Source organism: Gossypium hirsutum, chromosome A08, assembly GCF_007990345.1.
Source record: "Gossypium hirsutum isolate 1008001.06 chromosome A08, Gossypium_hirsutum_v2.1, whole genome shotgun sequence".
NCBI classification, from domain to species: Eukaryota; Viridiplantae; Streptophyta; class Magnoliopsida; order Malvales; family Malvaceae; genus Gossypium; species Gossypium hirsutum.
The window spans coordinates 12,802,480-12,821,769 of record NC_053431.1 but is presented as its reverse complement, the minus strand read 5'-3'; the positions used below and the strand labels follow the sequence as shown (position 1 = coordinate 12,821,769).

At 33.4% G+C, this 19,290-nt stretch overlaps 1 protein-coding gene across 1 annotated transcript; it reads left to right on the top strand.

The window, feature by feature from the left end:
- The first annotated feature begins 265 nt into the window (after positions 1–265).
- On the top strand, positions 266–1,872 carry LOC107949137 (stem-specific protein TSJT1). The gene is made up of 5 exons (XM_016883869.2): positions 266–526; positions 873–1,113; positions 1,213–1,333; positions 1,431–1,540; positions 1,635–1,872. Exons 1-5 carry the CDS (start codon positions 324–326, stop codon positions 1,668–1,670), a joined length of 711 nt encoding a protein of 236 aa, XP_016739358.2. The 5' UTR covers positions 266–323; the 3' UTR covers positions 1,671–1,872.
- Positions 1,873–19,290: the final 17,418 nt, after the last annotated feature.

Below are 19,290 nucleotides of genomic sequence, written 5' to 3'. Positions count from 1 at the left end.
ATAAAACGAACTCACAGGTACTCAGCCGAGAAAAAGAACCCAAAGAAAGCGACTTGTAAATTGGATCATAGCTTTCCAATAATGCTATAAGTCTGGCTTCACGACTGGCCAATTAATGCCTAGCTTTTCCTGCCGAATACACACTCATGGGAGGCATCGACTAGCTTGAAACGACAATATCTTGAAAGGACAGTTTTAACCTTGTCTTTTTTTCTTATAAAAATGTTGGAATGAGTCGCATTGACAAAGCCCACTTGCTTTATATATACATCCACATTCATAGCAATTTTCATTAGTTGAACTCGAGAGACACACAAGAGACCATGCTAGGTGTTTTCAGCATTGAAATTGTAACGCCACCGGAGGAACTGGTGGCTGCCGGAGACCGGAGTCCATCCCCGAGGACCACGGCCTTGGCTTTGATGAAACGTTACATCAACTCTAACCCATCTTCCGTTTCCATACGAATTGGTGATCAAGTTCACTTGGCTTATTCTCGCCACAACGAGTCTCTTCTTCAACCAAGGTAAGATACGACATCAACACCCACATACTATTTCTATGAATCATGAATATTGACTCCCTCATTATTAGAGGTCCTGGCTCCGGATTTAATCTGTATCTAATGTGATTATTGCATAAAATTCTCGGATTTCATCGTAGAGCAGGTCTTTCATTTTGGGACCAGGCCGGTCCACTGTCTGTGAGAGCATGAAATAATCAACGTCTGATTATATTTGCATGTCTGCCTCGTGTCAAAATGATCAGGACTCAAAGCTTTGGCAGTTGGCTCCCGCTTGTTTATATCGATATGTTTGTGTTTTTCCTTTGGTTTCATTTTTTTTTTACCTGGAAATGGATGATGGGTGCAGATCATTTGGTGTCAAAGATGATATATTCTGCTTGTTTGAAGGCATGCTCGATAACTTAGGTAGCCTCAGGCAACAATATGGTCTAGCCAAGTGTGCGGATGAGGTGATGCTGGTGATTGAAGCATACAAAGCGTTGCGTGACCGAGCTCCTTACCCTCCCAGCCATGTTGTCGGTCATCTCACTGGCAATTTTGCGTTTCTAGTATTCGATAAGTCCACATCCACATTGTTCGTGGCTTCTGTAAGTTAATTTTGGTTGCCTGGTGAAACAGCTAGCGCTGTTGCTTGCATTTACTGACTCACAATCTCTCCGTTTTAACGTGGCTAATACAAAACCCAGGATCAGTCAGGCAGGGTTCCTCTTTACTGGGGGATTACAGCTGATGGATTTGTGGCATTTTCAGATGATGCAGAGATGCTTAAAAGTGCATGTGGCAAATCAATTGCTTCTTTCCCTCAGGGTATCTTCATCTTCAATTTTGCCACTAATTTTGATTTACTTACTAACATTGGAAGAGATTAGAGTTTTTTATTTAAATTGTTTCCAATGGTTTACAGGGTGCTTCTTTTCAACCACAGTAGGCGAGATACGAAGCTATGAAAATCCCAAGAACAAGATCATTGCCATTCCTGCACCAGATGAACAGATTTGGGGTGCAACATTCAAGGTTAAGAAAATAAAAGAACTTGGCATTTGACTTGCTTTAAATACCCTGTCTACACAGTTCAACCTGAAGCTATAATGATGCAAATGACTAACAGGTGGAAGGACCAGCGGTTGTTTTAGCCAGAGAGTAAACAAAGAGAGGTGACAGTGTTTGAGCTGAGGTCTTCAACCATGAGAAATTGCTAAGTTCAGAATCGTCTAAATGTCATGTAAATGGCTTGAGTAAGAACAGATCAAATCCTAAATAATTATAGTTCCTTTTATGGTAATCAGCATATAGTTATGTCTTTTTATGTATGAACAATGCAATATCCGTGGTACAAATTATCATAATTAGTGCTGTAATTTACCGAAGTTAATATATCACCACCTCCAAAAGATGCCATAGCCATTAGCACTGAATTACAGCCACATAATGAAGCTTCTCATGGCTTATTCATCCATAAACTGCACTGTTTTCTGAAAGGTTACTATATTTTCCTTCTTGTTATTAAGAACATGTGGAGATAAATTAAAAAATGAGGCATTTATTATATTTTGAGTTTTTGAAATCTATGAGTGTTGGGTAGGAGAATATTAATGTTTTATTACGTCAAAATAGGGTGTTAATTTAATTTACAATTTGATATTAAAATTTTGATTTGGTATAATTATGAATATAAAATTTTATTTTTTATTTAATTATCCGTATGAAACTTTAATTTTAAATTTTTTTCTAGTGGGTATTATAGTTATTTGGGTTAAAAGGTCAACTGGGTAAAAAATTAAAAAAATTAATTAAATCTTTATGAAAAATGTGAACTCAATTGATCCTTCAGTCAAAATAAATCAATTGTCTCATTCCATTAGCAGAAATCATCATTGATCGGTTTGACCGTTAGCGGTCATTGTGTAAATGAAAGTCATAAGAAACTAACATATGACATTCCAGATGAATAAATACGCTAACATGATATCCATACCAATAAAAAAATTAAAAATAAAAATTCTATATATAATTAAAAAAAACAAAATCATAATGAATTTAGACATATAAACGTCCACGTTTATATGAATTTGAAGACTCATTTGTCCAGAATGAGTCCAGATTTTTGGATAGATATAAAACTAAAAAATTATAATTATTAAGAAAAAAATAAATATATAACTACAGAGAAGAATATGGCTTTAATATTTGCATATAAAACAATAGGTGATGATATATAATATGTGTATATATATATATATATCTGGTGAAATATGGTGAAAAAAACTTTTACCATATATATAGTTGAAAAACTTTTATCTTCTTTGACTTATAATTGCGAGTATATTTATTTTATAATGATTGAGATATAATAAATAAGCTAAAAAAATTGGGAAAGAGTTTTGCCCATATATGTACATGCACAAATATGGTGGAAAAACCTTCTTCCCATGTAAACAATTATTTACGACTATATTTAATTTATTATGATCGGGATATAACAAATGTTAAGCTAAATGCTAAAAATTATTAAAGTTTTTCCTCCATATTTTAGCCCTTTATATATATTATCACCTATAGGTTATACGAGGTTTAAGATTTAGAGTTTGAGTTTGAGTTTAAAATTTAGACTTTAATATTTATATTAACTTTTGAATTTTGAGTTTATATTTAAATAAATTAATTAGTATTTAATTATAAGTCCTTTATTATTTTTGGTTTCACCAGTGATGAAGTGTCATATTGTTGTTAACCGATAGTGTATGAGACTCATACACTATGTGTTGGATCTGATGCCCTAAGTATAGTATTTTCGTCTATGTACACCTATAATTTTTTCGAACAGATTGATTAATAAAATCACCCTTTATATACTGTCCTAATGTGGTTTTTGCATGTAAAGAAAAATAGAAGCAAATATTGGCTCACGGGTTGTCTAATGTTTAACTAATACTAAACGGTATTACGTGGTCGATAGTAAAACGGAAAGACAACTTATATTAGTATACGAACCTAAATACGTCTTTAGTCTAATCGGAAATAAGCGAGCCAATTGAAAGACTAATATGTCATCTATCAAGTCTAATTGAGGAGATGTCTTGTCTTGGGCATCGGAGTACATGACCCCCAGAAGATAGAATCATAAATGTAACTGGCTGGGTTGAGAGTACATCAGATTGGACCCAAGAAGAATAGATCGTGAATCTATTTATAAATTTATTCGCTTGTGACCTTCAAAGTGCGGCATACCTTAATCTTGAGTAGATGATGGACTATGTATGTGTGACTCGTATACTAACCCAAATACGTTTATGCATAGGAAAACAAATAATTTTATAAAACAATTTAAATGTGTGGTTTAACTGCAAGCGAACAATGTTAGTTGTAATATTTAAAGTTCTGATGGAACATGAAGTATTCCAAAGGGTCGAACTTCAAAGATTGCCAAGTGGGTAAATGTGTTTATCAAGTTAATTACAAGTTAAGCAATTACTAATCTAATCGAGTCGAAAATTATTAGTGCAAATCCAAATAAATTTGTTTATAAACTAAAATTAAACTATTAATTAAGCTAACTAAGCTAAACATTGCTTCTAACGTTTTAGATAATGTAAATGATTAAATGATGGTCAATTGATTAGTTGAGTGCTAATTAAACTAATGAACCTACACCGATTATATTGGTTGCCACTCTTTGTTAGGAATCTCCTCTTAGTCTCATCCTAGTCTAAAAGATATCACCTAAGTTACCTTTCGATCTCACCTAGGCATATAGATTACCTCTCAGTCTCACTATTCGGTATGACTATAACAAACTATATAAGGATAAACTCTCCTCTTAGTCTCGTTTATCTAGGTTTTCCTCCAAAGACATCAATTCTAAAGTATTAAGTATTCCGATATAATCATACAGCCAATCAATAAAAAATAGACATTAACTTAAGCTAACAAACAACCAATCATCCAATCATCCAACAATTTAGCACATAATAAAACTTAACATCCAAACAGAAATTTCATTGAATAGTTAATAAGCACAATAAAGAGATAAGGATAAGAAATGCTTATTTAGATGTGAAACCAATGGCATCCAAAAGTTTCATCTATCTTCAGTTGCAAAGTCTGTTACAAGAAAGAAAAAAGAAAACTATAAGAATAAAATCTACTTTAAAAAGAAAAGAGAAAACCTAAATTAAAAATGAAAAGGAAAAGGAAAGGAAAATAAAGGAAAAGAGAAAGAATATCTAACCGAGAAACTATAAACCCTAAAGAAACTATTCAGCCACCAAATATCTTAAATGAAAAGATTATAAAGTTGTATTTATAGCCTACCAACATTTAACCTAGCATTGATCATTTTGCCCTTAAGTAAAAAGAAGATATAAGCTTGTTTAGACATAAAATTGCCCCTGCAATTTTTTTACTTGTTGGGCTTGGGCATCACAATACCCACAATAATCTTGAGATTGGGAGTCTTGGGGGTCTCGCAATGGTGATAACATGGTCTGGTATCGCATTACCATTGCAGATGACCTCTATTATCCTCATTTCAGCACTGTCAAGAGTATCACGACTTTCATGCTTCGGTATTGCAATACTCCTCTTCCAGGTGATGTTTTCTTCACGTTCGAGCCACCATCGACTCCTTACAACACTCAATCAATTTGTTAAGTTCCCCGTGGCATGATTGGCCAATTTGGATCTAAAAAAAGACTTAAAACTAATAAAACAATTTATTAACAACAAAGCTAAAAATCGAAAAAAAAACATATAAAAGACATTTAAATTGCTTGAGAATAAGCTCTTTAAGTGTAATAAAAAGCCTAATTTGACGCATCAAATTACAATAGATCATATGCTTTGATGTAAGTAAAAGCTTGAGTTCAAATAGATAAGGAACCAAAAGCTAGTGTGTTAGATATACAACTTCTGTAGTATGTAGCATCATTCAGAATAGTGGAATACATAGCCCAAGACACGAGTAAATGATATCCTCTCATTAACATTACATGATAGATGAAAAGTAAATGTAGCTGCGAGTTGTTCGTCTTTGTAATGAATGACGTAATTACTATTTGATAGTAATTGACTTTTCATAAAGAAAGGTGCAATGGTTACCATGAGATAAAATAGGATTGTAACACCCCTAACCCGTATCTGTCATCGAAACAGGGTTACGGAGTGCTACCGGACAAACAAAATAATAAACCATTCAAATCATACATTAATGCAAACATAATCCAGATTCATTCAAATACATTCATCATGTCCAATAATCGAGCTCTCGAGGCCCTAAAAACACTATAGAAACAGTTTGGGACTAAATCAAAAACATTTAGAAATTTTAGGAAAAAGTTCAAAAATTTAGACTGTAGGGGTCATACGGCTGTGTAATTCACACGACTAAGACACACACCCATGTCTCAAGCCATGTAGACAATCGAAATAGGGACATATGACCGTGTCCCAACCCGTGTCCATGCCTGTGTAACTCACAGACTTGGGTCACACTGCCAAACTACGCGCCTGTGTGCCAAGCTGTGTGCTAGGCTGTGTAACTACCTAACTTGCATGCCTTAAACCTACAGGGGACACACAGCCGTGTCGCATGGCCGTGTGTCACACACAGTTGAGATACACGCTCGTGTCTCAAGCCGTGTGGACCTAAAATGTACCTTAATGAACAAGTTTACCATTTCAAGCTTACTTGGAACCTAAAAAAACCATTTACCAATCAAAATACCTATCCAAATTGACTTTAACCAAGCCAAAAACATATCAAAATCAACCTAATTCAGTGTCTAACCAATGTACCCTCATTTGTAACAGCCTAAAATTTCAGTAGTATCGGAATAGTGATTCAAGATCACTAAATTCGACGAATAAGATAATAAAATTAAATAAAAATAATATTTTGAAGTGAGTGAGATATTAAAAATATTTTTAAATAGGTGAAATTAAAATTTAAGGAGAAATTATTAAATAAATTGAGTCAAAAACAGGGTATCGAGACCTCGATTTTGTAAAACTGAGTCAAAAATATTTTTATAAATACATTAAAATTTCATTAGAAAATTTTAACGTTTGGGTGGTCAATTAAATAAAAAGGACTAAATTGAAAAAGGTGTAAAAGTTGCTAGAATTAAAAAAGGTGTAAAAGTTGCTAGAAGGATTAAATAGCTCAGTTGTCAAATAAGAAAGGACCTAAAGTGTAAATAAGCCCAAAAGAGATATTTTGGGCGGCACAAGCAGACAAAAAATAGAAAAATTGAAGAAATAAGGGTAAAATTGGAAAATTACAAAATTAACTAAATAAAGATAGGACTAAAGTGGAAATATCTAGATTTCTCTTTATTTTCTTCATTCTCATCAGCCAAAAATGCCATAGGAGGGTTTTCTAAGCTGGTTTTTCATAATTTTTCCATTAAGTGAGTAAATTCTTGCCTTTTTCTTGTAATTTTTGTGTTTTTAAAACTTTTACAACTAGGTCCTACTATCTAATTCATTAGTTTTTGATTCTATGGATGATTTTAGAAGTTTCTATGGATGAGTGCTGAAATTTTATGATGAATTAGCATGAAATTAAAGCTTTAATTTGGTTGTGAGATGATTTTATTAAGTAATTTCAATAGAAATTGATGTTTAGGACCTAATTGTGAAAAATGTTGAAATTAGGATTTGATGCTAAAATTTTGATTTCCAAAGGTTATGAAGTAGTTTAAAGTGATAGAATAAAGTGTTAATTGAGAAAAATCAGCTCAATTGAGAGGTTAATTAAGCATGGACTAAATTGTAAAAACTATAAAATTTGAGGTAAAAGTGTAATTTCAAAAATTGAAGGGCATAAAGCATGAATTGAATTTGAATTGAAATAGATTCTAATGAGTAAATAATTTTATATTTTAGATGAAGAATCTGAAGATAAACAAGGAAAAGGAAAAGTTATTGATTAGTCCCTGAAATAGTACAACATTTACAAATTGGCCCACGTAAGTTCATATGGTTGAACTTGTATAATTGTTTGTTAATTTGAGAATGATACAGTGTGTTATTTCATACATGGCTATTGAATTATTAATATTGGGAAATAATGTGAAAATTTGAGTTAAAAGTCAAATTAAGAAAGACGTAGGATTGAGTATGTTCGTGTTGTGACAAGTGATGAATTGACAGATAAGACCATGGTTGATCCATGTAAAAGTGTGAAACATAGGTGTGGTATTTTAATAAAGAAAACTATACTGAGTTGTGAAACGTAGGTATGACATTTCCCATATTGAGTTGTGAAACGTAGGTATGGTATGTCCATATTAAGTTGTGAATTGTGGCATTGAGCAAATGACGTACTCAAACTCGTAAGACGTCTCTTAATTTGACAAGTGTTGGTAAGTGATAGTTGAAGTTAAGTGCTGAAATATGATAGTATATTTGATATTGAGCTTAATTGTATGGACTCATCATTTGAGATTGTATTTGGCAGGAATTGATTGTATAATGTTGTTTAATGAATTGTTTGTGAATTTTTGGTAAGGTTGTAATTAAGAGCCTATGAACTTACTAAGCTTTCACAAGCTTACTTTGTGTGTTAATTGCTTCTGTAGATTTATGTGATATCGGTGGATCTGATCAACAGATTGGGAAGCATTATCTAGAGTTCCATTAGTAGATTTTGGATACAACTTTTGATTTATATGGAATGTATAGGACAGGGTTGAAAGATGTAGTTTTGAAATATTGATATTTGGTTGTTTGAATATCTATGTTTTGAAGATACCTTAGTAAGGTAATGAATGAAACCATTTTGACAAATTAGGATAAAGTAGTACTATGGTATGTTGGTAGATGAAAAACTTGTGTTTTGGTTGATTTGGTTGATTGGGTTGATTAGTTTGGACATATTTGTGTATTTGAACGTTGTGTGCAGGTAGATTATAAAAAAGGTGAGAAATGTGATCTTAAAACGACCTATTTTCGTCCACACGGGTAGACACACGGGTGTGTGTCTAGGTCATGTGTGACACACGGTATGTTCGATGGGCGTGTGAACCGGTCGTGTGTCCCCTGTATCTTAATTTAGCAAAAAAAAAGTCAAAAATTGGCCACATGGGCTGAGACACGGCTGTGTGTCTCGGCTGTGTGAGTGACACGGCCTTGGAACATGGGTGTGTGCCCTGGCCGTGTGAAGTCTGCATTTGATTATGAAAAATAATGAAAATAAAATCAACCACACGGCCTCGCACACGGGCATGTGACTTGGTCGTGTGGCTACTATTTGATGCTAATGTTATTAACAGAATGCACCCTAAAATTGACACGGCTTTAGCACACAGGCGTGTCCATTGTCCTACACGGGTGTATGTCCCTAAAACTTTAAAATTTTTCTAAGTTTCATAAAATTTTCCCAAGATCTCGGTTTAGTCCCAAACCGTTCCTAATGTATGTTTTAGGCCTTGTAGGCTCAATTAAGGGACAATATGAATATTATGAAAAAGTCTTAATTTAGATGCAAGTTTTTTTTACTCGAAAATGTATGTATATTGTGATATAAATTCGTTAATACCTTGTACCCTATTTCGGCGTTGAATATCAGTAGAGGTGTTACATTTAGTAGTATCAGAGCCTCGCTTTAGCCGATTCTCGGAACAATTGTAATGAGTAAAATGTCTAGAAATACATGCCATATAAATCTGTGATAGTGTGATGTGTATGATTCGATCTAATTCTTATTATTTTTATAGATTATAAAAATGTCAGATAGACCTGAACGTGCTGAACAGGAAGAAGCTAACAGTAGAGTGCAGACTTAGAAACAAGGAACGAGTACTGATGTTCCAATTTCTTTGATGCGAGAATGAGAACTTAAAAACATGATTTATGGAGTTATGAATCAGTGGTAGAAGGAGACGATACAAGAAAGAAGTCAGGCTCAACCACCTCATCCCCTTACTGCACCACCTGTGGTACCCCTGGTTGCTCCTCCGCCTCCTCTGATAACTGAATCTAGTAAACATTATCTAATTGAAAAGCTTAGGAATTTTAGAGCTAAGGAATTTTGAGGTAGATCAGATGATGATCTTGTAAAAGCTGAGTATTGGTTACAAAGTCTAGTAAGAATTTTTAAACAAATGGCTTGTTCTCCGGATGATTATCTTAGATGTGTTGTTTCTTTGTTAAAAGAAGAAGCCTATAATTAGTGGGAAACTGTGGAAGCGTTAGTACCTGAAGAGAAGCTTACTTGGGAATTTTTCAGAGTGAGTTCAAAAAGAAATATGTCGGTAAAAGATATTTGGACAAGAAGAAAAGGGAATTTCTTAACCTGCGACAGGGAAATCGAATGGTGGTTGAATATGAAAGAGAATTTGTATACCTTAGTAAATATGCTCAGGATATTGTGATGACTGAGGAAGAGATGTGTATTAGATTTGAAGAAAGACTAAATGATGAGATAAGAATGATGATTGGAGGTGTAGAAATTCGGGAATTTGTTACTCCGTCGGATAGAGCACAGAAATTGGAAGCAGTATATAACAGAAGAGATAGAAGAAACAGGGAATCATACAAGAGGGGTTTTTCTAAAACGATTCCGGCTGCTCTAGCTAAAAAGTTTAGATATATTCTAGCCAACCTATTTCAACTCCGGAAAGATCGGGTAAAAGTAAAACAACTCAACGAAATGTTGGAGTAATTGTTAAATCTACAGTTAGTGCTGGTAGTGTACAGAATTCTCCTAAACCTAGATGAAAATATTGTGAAAGGTTTCATGTTGGTGAATGTTGAGGCAAAACAGGAGCTTGTTATAGGTGTGAGAGTATCGATCATTTTATTCAAGACTGCCCCAAATTGTCAAAGGAAGAAGAAGAACAAAAAGAAAAATAAACGGATACCTCTCAGAACGGTAAACATTTGGGTCAAATTAGTGCAACTAGAATTGCTCACTCGGGAATGAGAGATTTTTCTGTTTGATCAGAAGCTAGAGCACCTGCACGTACGTATGCTATTTGAGCAAGAGAAGAGGCTGCAGCTCCAGATGTGATAGCTGGTATTTTCTATCTTTTTGATAATTTTGTGTATACATTAACTGATCCTAGATCTACACATTCTTATATTTGCACTGCATTGGCATCGGAAAAGAAATTGTTTGTTGAATCTACTAATTATGATGTGCAAGTTACAAATCCATTAGGACAAAGTGTGTTAGTTAATTTAATATGTCGAAATTAATTTAATATGTTGAAATTGTCCACTGAAAACACAAGGCTGTGAAGTCCCTGCTGAATTGATGTTGTTACCTTTTCGGGAACTTGATGTTATTTTGGGAATAGATTGGTTAACAAAACATGATGTTGTAGTGAACTGTCGAGAAAAACGGATTGATTTGAAAAATCAGGCAGGAGAAGTGATTTCGAATGAGTTTGGAAATATAAAAGATAATGTCAGAATTATTCCAGCCTTTTCAGCTCAGAAATTGTTACGAAAAGGTAATGAAGCATATTTAGCTTATATTCTTGATACCCGGGGTTTTGGATCAAAGTTAGAACAGTTGCCAGATGTCAATGAATTTGCTAATGTGTTTCTTGAGGAATTGCCATGTTTACCACCAGATCATGAAGTTGAGTTTGTGATTGATGTGATCTCAGGAACAGCTCCAATATCTATAACACCATACAGAATGGCACCGACGGAATTAAAAGAGTTGAAGACTCAATTGCAAGAATTATTAAACAAGGGGTTTATTAGACCAAGTACGTCTTCTTGGGGTGCACCTGTATTGTTTGTGAAGAAGAAAGATGGCTCATTAAGACCGTGTATAGATTACAGACTGTAATGGCCCAAATTTGAGGTTATCGGAACAGTGGTTTCGGGACCACAAATCCGATGAGAAAAATTTTATTTTTCTTATATTTTTATGGTCTGCAATTTCACAAAATGATTTAGTGAAAATTTCGTTCGAAAATTTCGATGTTTGGGCACTCAATTTAGTCAAAAGGACTAAATTGTAAAAAGTGCAAAAGTTGAGTTCTACATGTTAGAGGTGTCCAATTGTTATGAAACTTTAAATTGGAGGTCCTTATATGGTAATTATACCATTGGTAACTTGTTAGACAAAAATGGACATGAGATAAGTGAAATAGAAAATTTTTAAGTTAGGGGCAATTTGGTAATCTAGTAATTAAAATGAATTAAAAGGGAAAAAGATGGCAAAAATCATCATCTTCTTCATTAGGACGAAATCAGCAAGGGGGGAAGCCATAGTTAGGGTTTTCAAGCTTCCAAGCTCCATAGTAAGTGATCCCAAGTCCCATTTTTAATGTTTTTTACGTTTTTGGAGTCCCAGTAGCTTAATTTAGCTTATTCTAGCAATAATTTAACCTAGGGTTTATATTTGGAAAAATACCCATAGGTGAAAAGTGTTTATTTTGATGTTTTATGATAGAATATGAAGCTAGAAATTATGTTAAACAACTTTTACTAAGCGATTTTAAGTGAAAACGAGTAAAACGACATAATCGGTAAAAATACCTAATGTTCATAAGTACATGTTAGAGTGGAAATTTGATGTTGCCATAGAAGGGAAAAATGTTCAGAATGTTATAAAACATAAGAATAAGAGATGAAGTTTAATTTCCGAGCCTTGGGGCAAAAATGTAATTATTTAAAAGTTTAGGGGCAAAATTGTAATTTTGAAAAATTTAGAGTCGAGGGCTGTTTTGATGAATGTGATTATTAAATAAGTTAAATTTACTATTTTAGATCAAGAAGTACGAAACTCGAGGTTAGACAAAGGGAAGAATAAAGTTGAAGACTAAGTTGGTGAATTTGGCTATAATTGGTACCGAGGTAAGTTTACGGTAAATAAATGCAATATTTCAATATTTATTATCAATGCTGTTATTTTCCAGCAACTATGAATTTATTTTATGAATTTATTTGATGATGATCTAAGCATGAAATGATAGAGAATTAAAATTAAAAAGTCCCGTTGATACATAAGGATGGTACTGGATACGAATGTCATGACATTTGGGTAAAGAGGTCCCATGTAAGACCATGTCTGGGACATGGCATTGGCACCGAGATGAGAGGTCCCATGTAAGACCATGTCTGGGACATGGCGTTGGCACCGAGATGAGAGGTCCCCTATAAGACCATGTCTGGGACATGGCATGGGCACCAACATGAGAACATCCCATGTAAGACCATGTCTGGGACATGGCTTTGGCATGTTATTATCAGAAGAGACCCGAGTATCCTTACTATTCCAATGTAGCTCAACGGGCTTGTAAATGAATCATGTTCATGAAAGTTCAGTTTAAAGCATAAATGGCAAGCTCAGGTAAGTTGTGAGACTTAAGAACTTATTATACTATCAATTGATGTTCAACGATGCAGCAAGGATTGAGTAAGTTATGCACACAAATATTCTAAGTAAACAAGTAAGAGAACTAGTATGAGATTAACTAAAGAGTAAACTAGAGATATAGACATTGAGTTTAATTATTTAAGTTAAATATTGTTATTTATTTGCTAGTAAACTTACTAAGCTTTATGCTTACTTCTTTTATTTCTCTTTCTCTTATAGTATTGCAAAGCTACTTCAAGGATCCTAAAGAAGTCGGAGATCGTCCACACTATCAACTACAACTGCTCGGTATTTTATATCGAAACACGTTTGAGTTATGGCATGTATAGGGATTTAGTTATTTTGTATGTTTGTAATGATGATTTTGCTAATGAGTGATGCGTAAGTATTTGATGATGTATGGTCATTAAAATGGTTAAGGATGAAGGTGTTTGTTGTTATGAAAGATTAGGTGATAAATTATGCATGGAAATCATGAAAGGATAAAATTTTGCAAAGAAACAGAATTCAGGCAGCACAGTGACGTGAATTTGAAAAATCACCCAAGATAGTATAAAATGAATTAGAGGGTGAATGATATATGGAATTAAATCTTGTTGAGTCTATTTTCATGGAAAAATAACGGTGTAGAAAAAGGAAATTTATATTTTAAGATATGTGAATTTTAGTAAGATAGGGTCAGAACTGTTTTTGGAGTCCCCTGTTCTGAGTTTAGAAAATAATTAAAAATTGTACAAAAATGGTTATGAGTTGAAATTTATATGCTTAGATTCCTTAATGAGTCTATTTTCTGTAGAAACAAGTAAGAACTTCATATAAAAATCCTACAGTGAGAAAACTTATTTTTAGTAACAAGAGGTCAGAATAGTCGAATGGTGAAACAGGGGAGACTTTAACTAATAAACTGTACTAATTGGCTGAACCAAAAATTCTAAAAATTTTATGGTGAGTATATATATGAGTCTAGTTTCAGGGAAAATTTACGGAATTAAATTTCGAGTTCTGTAGCTCAAGTTATAATTAATTTAGCAACTGCTGCGCGATTGGACAGATTTGCTATAAATAGTGAAATAAATTTTCAAACCTAGTTTTTATGCTCCGAATTGGTAAGATAAGCTAAGTAATGCCTCGTGCTCGACTCCGGAAACGGTCTCGGGTAAGGGGTGTTACACAGACAGTTAAACAAAGTTACAACTAAGAATAAGTATCTTTTGCCCCATATTGACGACTTGTTTAATCAATTGATGGGTGTAGTGATATTTTCAAAAATAGATCTCAGATCCGGATATTATCAACTGAAAGTTAAAGAGTGTGATGTACTAAAAACTGCTTTCAGAACCCGGTATGGTCATTATGAATTTTTAGTTATGCCATTTGGATTGAAAAATGCCCCTGTAGCTTTTATGGATTTGATGAATCGTATTTTTCAACCTTATTTGGATAGATTCGTGGTTATATTTATTGATGATATACTAGTCTATTTAAAAACAAAGCCCGATTATGCACAACACTTGAAAATTGTGTTACAGACCTTGAAAGAGAAACAGTTGTATGCAAAGTTCAGCAAGTGTGAATTTTGGCTACATGAGGTTGGATTTCTGGGTCATATTGTTTCAGCTGAAAGAATTTGAGTAGACCCAAGTAAAGTATCAGCAGTGGTAAATTGGAAAACTCCAAAAAATGTAACTAAAGTGCGAAGTTTCCTGGGATTAGCAGGACATTATCGCCGTTTTGTTAAGAATTTCTCGATGATTGCTTCGCCAATGACTTTACTACTACAGAAGAATGTAGAGTTTAGTTGGTCTGATGAGTGTCAGCAAAGTTTTGACCAGTTGAAGAAGATGTTAACAGAAGCTCCAGTGCTAACTCAACCAGAATCAAGTATACTGTATGTTATGTACAGTGATACATCTCTGAATGGTTTGGGTTGTGTTTTAATGCAGTCAGGGAAAGTAGTCACATATGCTTCTCGGTAATTAAAACCGCAGGAGAAGAATTATCCTACACATGACCTGGAATTGGCTGCAATTATATTTGCTTTGAAAATTTGGAGACACTATTTATACGGTGAGAAATGCTATGTGTATGCAGATCATAAAAGTCTGAAGTATTTGATGACCCAGAAAGAGCTGGATTTAAGACAGAGACGGTAGTTAGAGTTACTTAAAGATTATGATCTTGTTATTGATTATCACCTGGGAAAAGTTAATGTAGTTGCTGATGCAGTTAGCCAGAAGTCGCCTTTATTTGCGCTTCGGGCAATGAATGCTCATTTTTCTGTTAATGAAAATGGTTCTATATTAGCAGAATTCAAAGCCAAGTCTGTTTTTCTTCAACGAATTCGAGAGTTACAAGATAATAACCTGAAGCTGGTGTTAAATAAACAAATAGTTCGAGACAAGTTAAGTTCAGAATATAGTATTGATGAAAATGGTATGTTATATTATTGTAATAGAACCTGTATTCTACATAACTCAAACTTGAAAAATGATATTCTTTCTAAAGCTCACAGTAGTAGGTATTCTATTCATCCCAGTAGTACGAAAATGTATTGTAATCTGAAATGGATGTATTGGTGGCTTGGTATGAAAAGAGAAATATGTGAATTTGTGGCAAAATGTCTGGTATGTCAACAGGTAAAAGCGAAACATCAGGTACCGATGGGATTGCTATAACCTGTTATGATTCCAGAATAGAAATATGAACATGTTACAATTGATTTTGTCTCCGGCTTGCTTGTGACTTCGAAAAAGAAAGATTCAGTCTGGGTTATCGTTGATAGATTGACAAAGTCAGCACATTTTATTCCAGTCAGAACAGATTTTCCATTAGAAAGGTTAGCAGAATTGTATATCTCCGAGATTGTGAGATTACATGGAGTTCTAGTATCTATTATTTTGGATCGGGATCCGAGATTTACGTCGAGATTTTGGAGTAAACTACAAGAGGCTTTGGGCACCAAGTTAAATTTCAGTACTGCTTTCCATCCTCAGACTGATGGACAATCAGAGGGAGTGATTCAGATATTAGAAGATATGTTAAGGTGCTGTAAACTTGAATTTGGTGGTAGTTGGGAAAGGTATCTACCTTTACCCGAATTTGTTTATAATAATAGCTACCAATCTAGCATAAAGATGGCACCATTTGAAGCTTTGTATGGAAGAAAATGTAAAACTCCATTGTATTGGTCTGAATTGTGTGAATCCAAGTTAGTTGGGGTTGATTTGATCCAAGAAATTGAAGAAAAAGTTCGAATCATCCGAGACAATTTAAAAGTTGCGTCAGACCGTCATAAATCATATGCCGATTTGAAAAGAAGAGATATAGAATTTGTAGTTGGTGATCAAGTGATTTTAAAAGTTTCACCATGGAAGAAAGTGTTACGATTTGGGAGAAAAAGAAAACTGAGTCCAAGATTCATTGGACCATATGACGTTGTACAAAGAATAGGTCCAGTGGCCTATCGGTTAGCTTTGCCTCTAGAACTTGAGAAAATACATAATGTGTTTCATGTGTCTATGTTGAGAAGATACGGATCAGATCATTCACATATGATTCCTCATATTGAAATTGAGCTTCAACCCGATATGACATATTCGAAAGAACAAGTAAAGATTTAGGCCCGAGGAGTTAAAGAAATAAGGAATAAACGAGTACCGTTAGTGAAAGTGTTGTGGCATCGACATGGTGTAGAGGAGGCAACCTGGGAAACTGAAGAGTCAATGAGATCACAGTATCCAAACCTATTCTTAGGTAGCAAATTTCAAGGGCGAAATTTCCTAAAGAGGGAGAGTTGTAACAGCTAAAATTTTAGTGGTGTCGGAGCAGTGATTCGAGATCACTAAATCCGATGAATAAGATTAGAAAATTAAATAAAAAAAATTTAGAAGTGAGTGAGATATTAGAAATATTTTTAAGAAGAACTTAAAATTTAAGGAGAAATTGTAATAAGCCAATTTTGGCCTGGGTCAGATTACAAAACCCAAACCAAATAAATAAAAAGAGTCTAAAATTAATGGTCCATTTACAAACCAAGTAACCTAAACTAAGACCAAAGCCCAAGTAGATGACCCAAACTAAAACCCAAACCAAACTAAACCAGCCCAAAGTTAAAACCCAATTACAAACCCAATAACCTAGAAACCTTAGCCCACGACAAATCAGAAAAAAAAACAACAAGAAGAAAAACTATAGTCCCCTAAGAGCTTCAGCTGCTGCGCCTTCTCACATGCGTTATCACCACTGCACGCCAGCTTTCACACGCCCCTGACACCTGCAGAAAAAAAATTAAATGCAATGGCAGAAAGGAACACGCGGGCAATAGTAGTAAATAGCAAAACAACAAAAATTAGAAACTAAAGAGTTATAAAATTTGGCTATAAAAACCCAAACTCCAACAGACAAGATTAAATACAAAAAAGATTGAATATCCATAAATCTTCTAAAGGTGATTTTTGTTTCATGTTTTGATATTTATTTTGCTCTAAGTTTTTTTGTTTTTTATTTCATATAAGAAAATACAAAAAGAGAAGGAAAAATTACCGGAGTCCGTGTGCTCTTCGTCGGGAGCTCCCCCTCTGGCGTCGAAATCGGCCCAAAGAGATGGTGGAGAGTCCCTTTCTCTTGATATTCTCGGACTAGGAAAGCTTCGCTTTCTGATCCATTTTAAAAAGAGCCAAAAATTTAATTTTTGCATGGCTCCGACCACCGTCCACGGTGGTGCTGCGACGAATGCCGGGAAACCCATCCATCTGACCTAGACCGGGGGAGGGGAGAGTTAGAGAGAGTTGAGTTTTTTTTTTAGTTTTTTTAAGAGAATGGATTAAAATGAATTTTTCAAAAAAAATTTGGGCTTAAATAATGCCTTGAAAAGGCACCGTTTCAAGTTACCCCCAAGTGCCAAAACGGTGTCATTTTGGGGGGGAACCCATGACCCAACCCGATTTGTGGGGGATCCGCGTGTTTTTAAAGACCAAATGGGCTATTTACTATTTTAATCCTTCTGTTTTTCTTGTACATTTCAATCTGATTCCATGATAGTTTGATATTTTTTAAATTTACCCGCATAATTAATTTTTTATTGCATTTGGGTCCTGTATTGAAACACTATGCACAAGGGTTAGGGAATAATTACCCAGTTAACCCCTGTTCCTTCGCGCGTGTTCTATTTTAGGCCCTGTTTCTTTTTTTCTTTTTTTTGATGTGGCCCATAATTTTAGCCTTTTCAATTCAATCCTTAACCCTTTAACATCAAATTATTTTATATATTTTACTTATTATTTTATATATATAAATATTTCATTTTAAACAGTTTTACATATTATTTATTTTAAATATTTTTATATGTTATTTATTTTAAACTATTTTATATATATTATCTATTTTAAATTTTATATGTTATTTAGTCATACTGTTTTATATGTTAACTGATTTAAATTCTTTTTTATTATTTATTGTAAACCTTTTATTATTATTTATTTTAAGATTTTATATATTACTTATATTAAACTGTTATATATATATTATTTATTATTTATTTTAAATTTATTTTTCACATATTATTTATTTTGAACTTTTTATATGTTATTTTAAATTGTTTTATAAATTATTTATTTTAAGTTGCACTATATATTATTTTATTATTTTGTATATTAATGATTTTAAATTGTTTTACACTATTTACTTTAAATTGCTTTTTATAGTATCAAATTTAAACTTGTTTTTCTATATATTATTCATTTAAAATTGTCTTATTATTTATTTTAAATTTGTTTTACATATTATTTATTTGAAATTGTTTTATATTATTGATGTCGAAACCCTTTTTCATTTTTGAAAACAATGGGATCGACTTTTAAAAACAAAACGTGGAGTCGCCACCAACCTTTTGTTTAGGTGTGATTGGATCACCTAATAAAACATTTTAAAACAATTCTGGTTCACAAAAAATTAAAAATGGGTTCGGGAGTCAGTTACGCATGAGGAAGGGTTAGCACCCTCATTACGCCTAAAAATTGGTACCAAATTAATTTGATGCTGTCCTTATATCAAAAGTTTTAAAAGAAAAGATTTTCCGAAGTATGATTGTTTTAAATGTTTGAATAGCTCAAATTAGCGGTCAAAATTCTCTCGTTTTAAAGATATGCGGTATCATACCCAGCACGATTGTATATGATCTTTTATACCTTTAAGAATACAATTGAATTTTGACTTTTGAAAACTGGTACACTAAATTATAAAGGGTTATCCAAATATTTAGTTCACCGAAAAAGTCATACCCAGTACGATTGAGCACGATTTTCCGAATTCCCCAAATATTAGATATTGCCTTATTTCAGAATTTTTGAATGGCAGAAAAATTGAGAAATTTGCTCAAAAATACGTTTATTTGTTTTAGAATAGATGAAATACCTAATGTATTGTA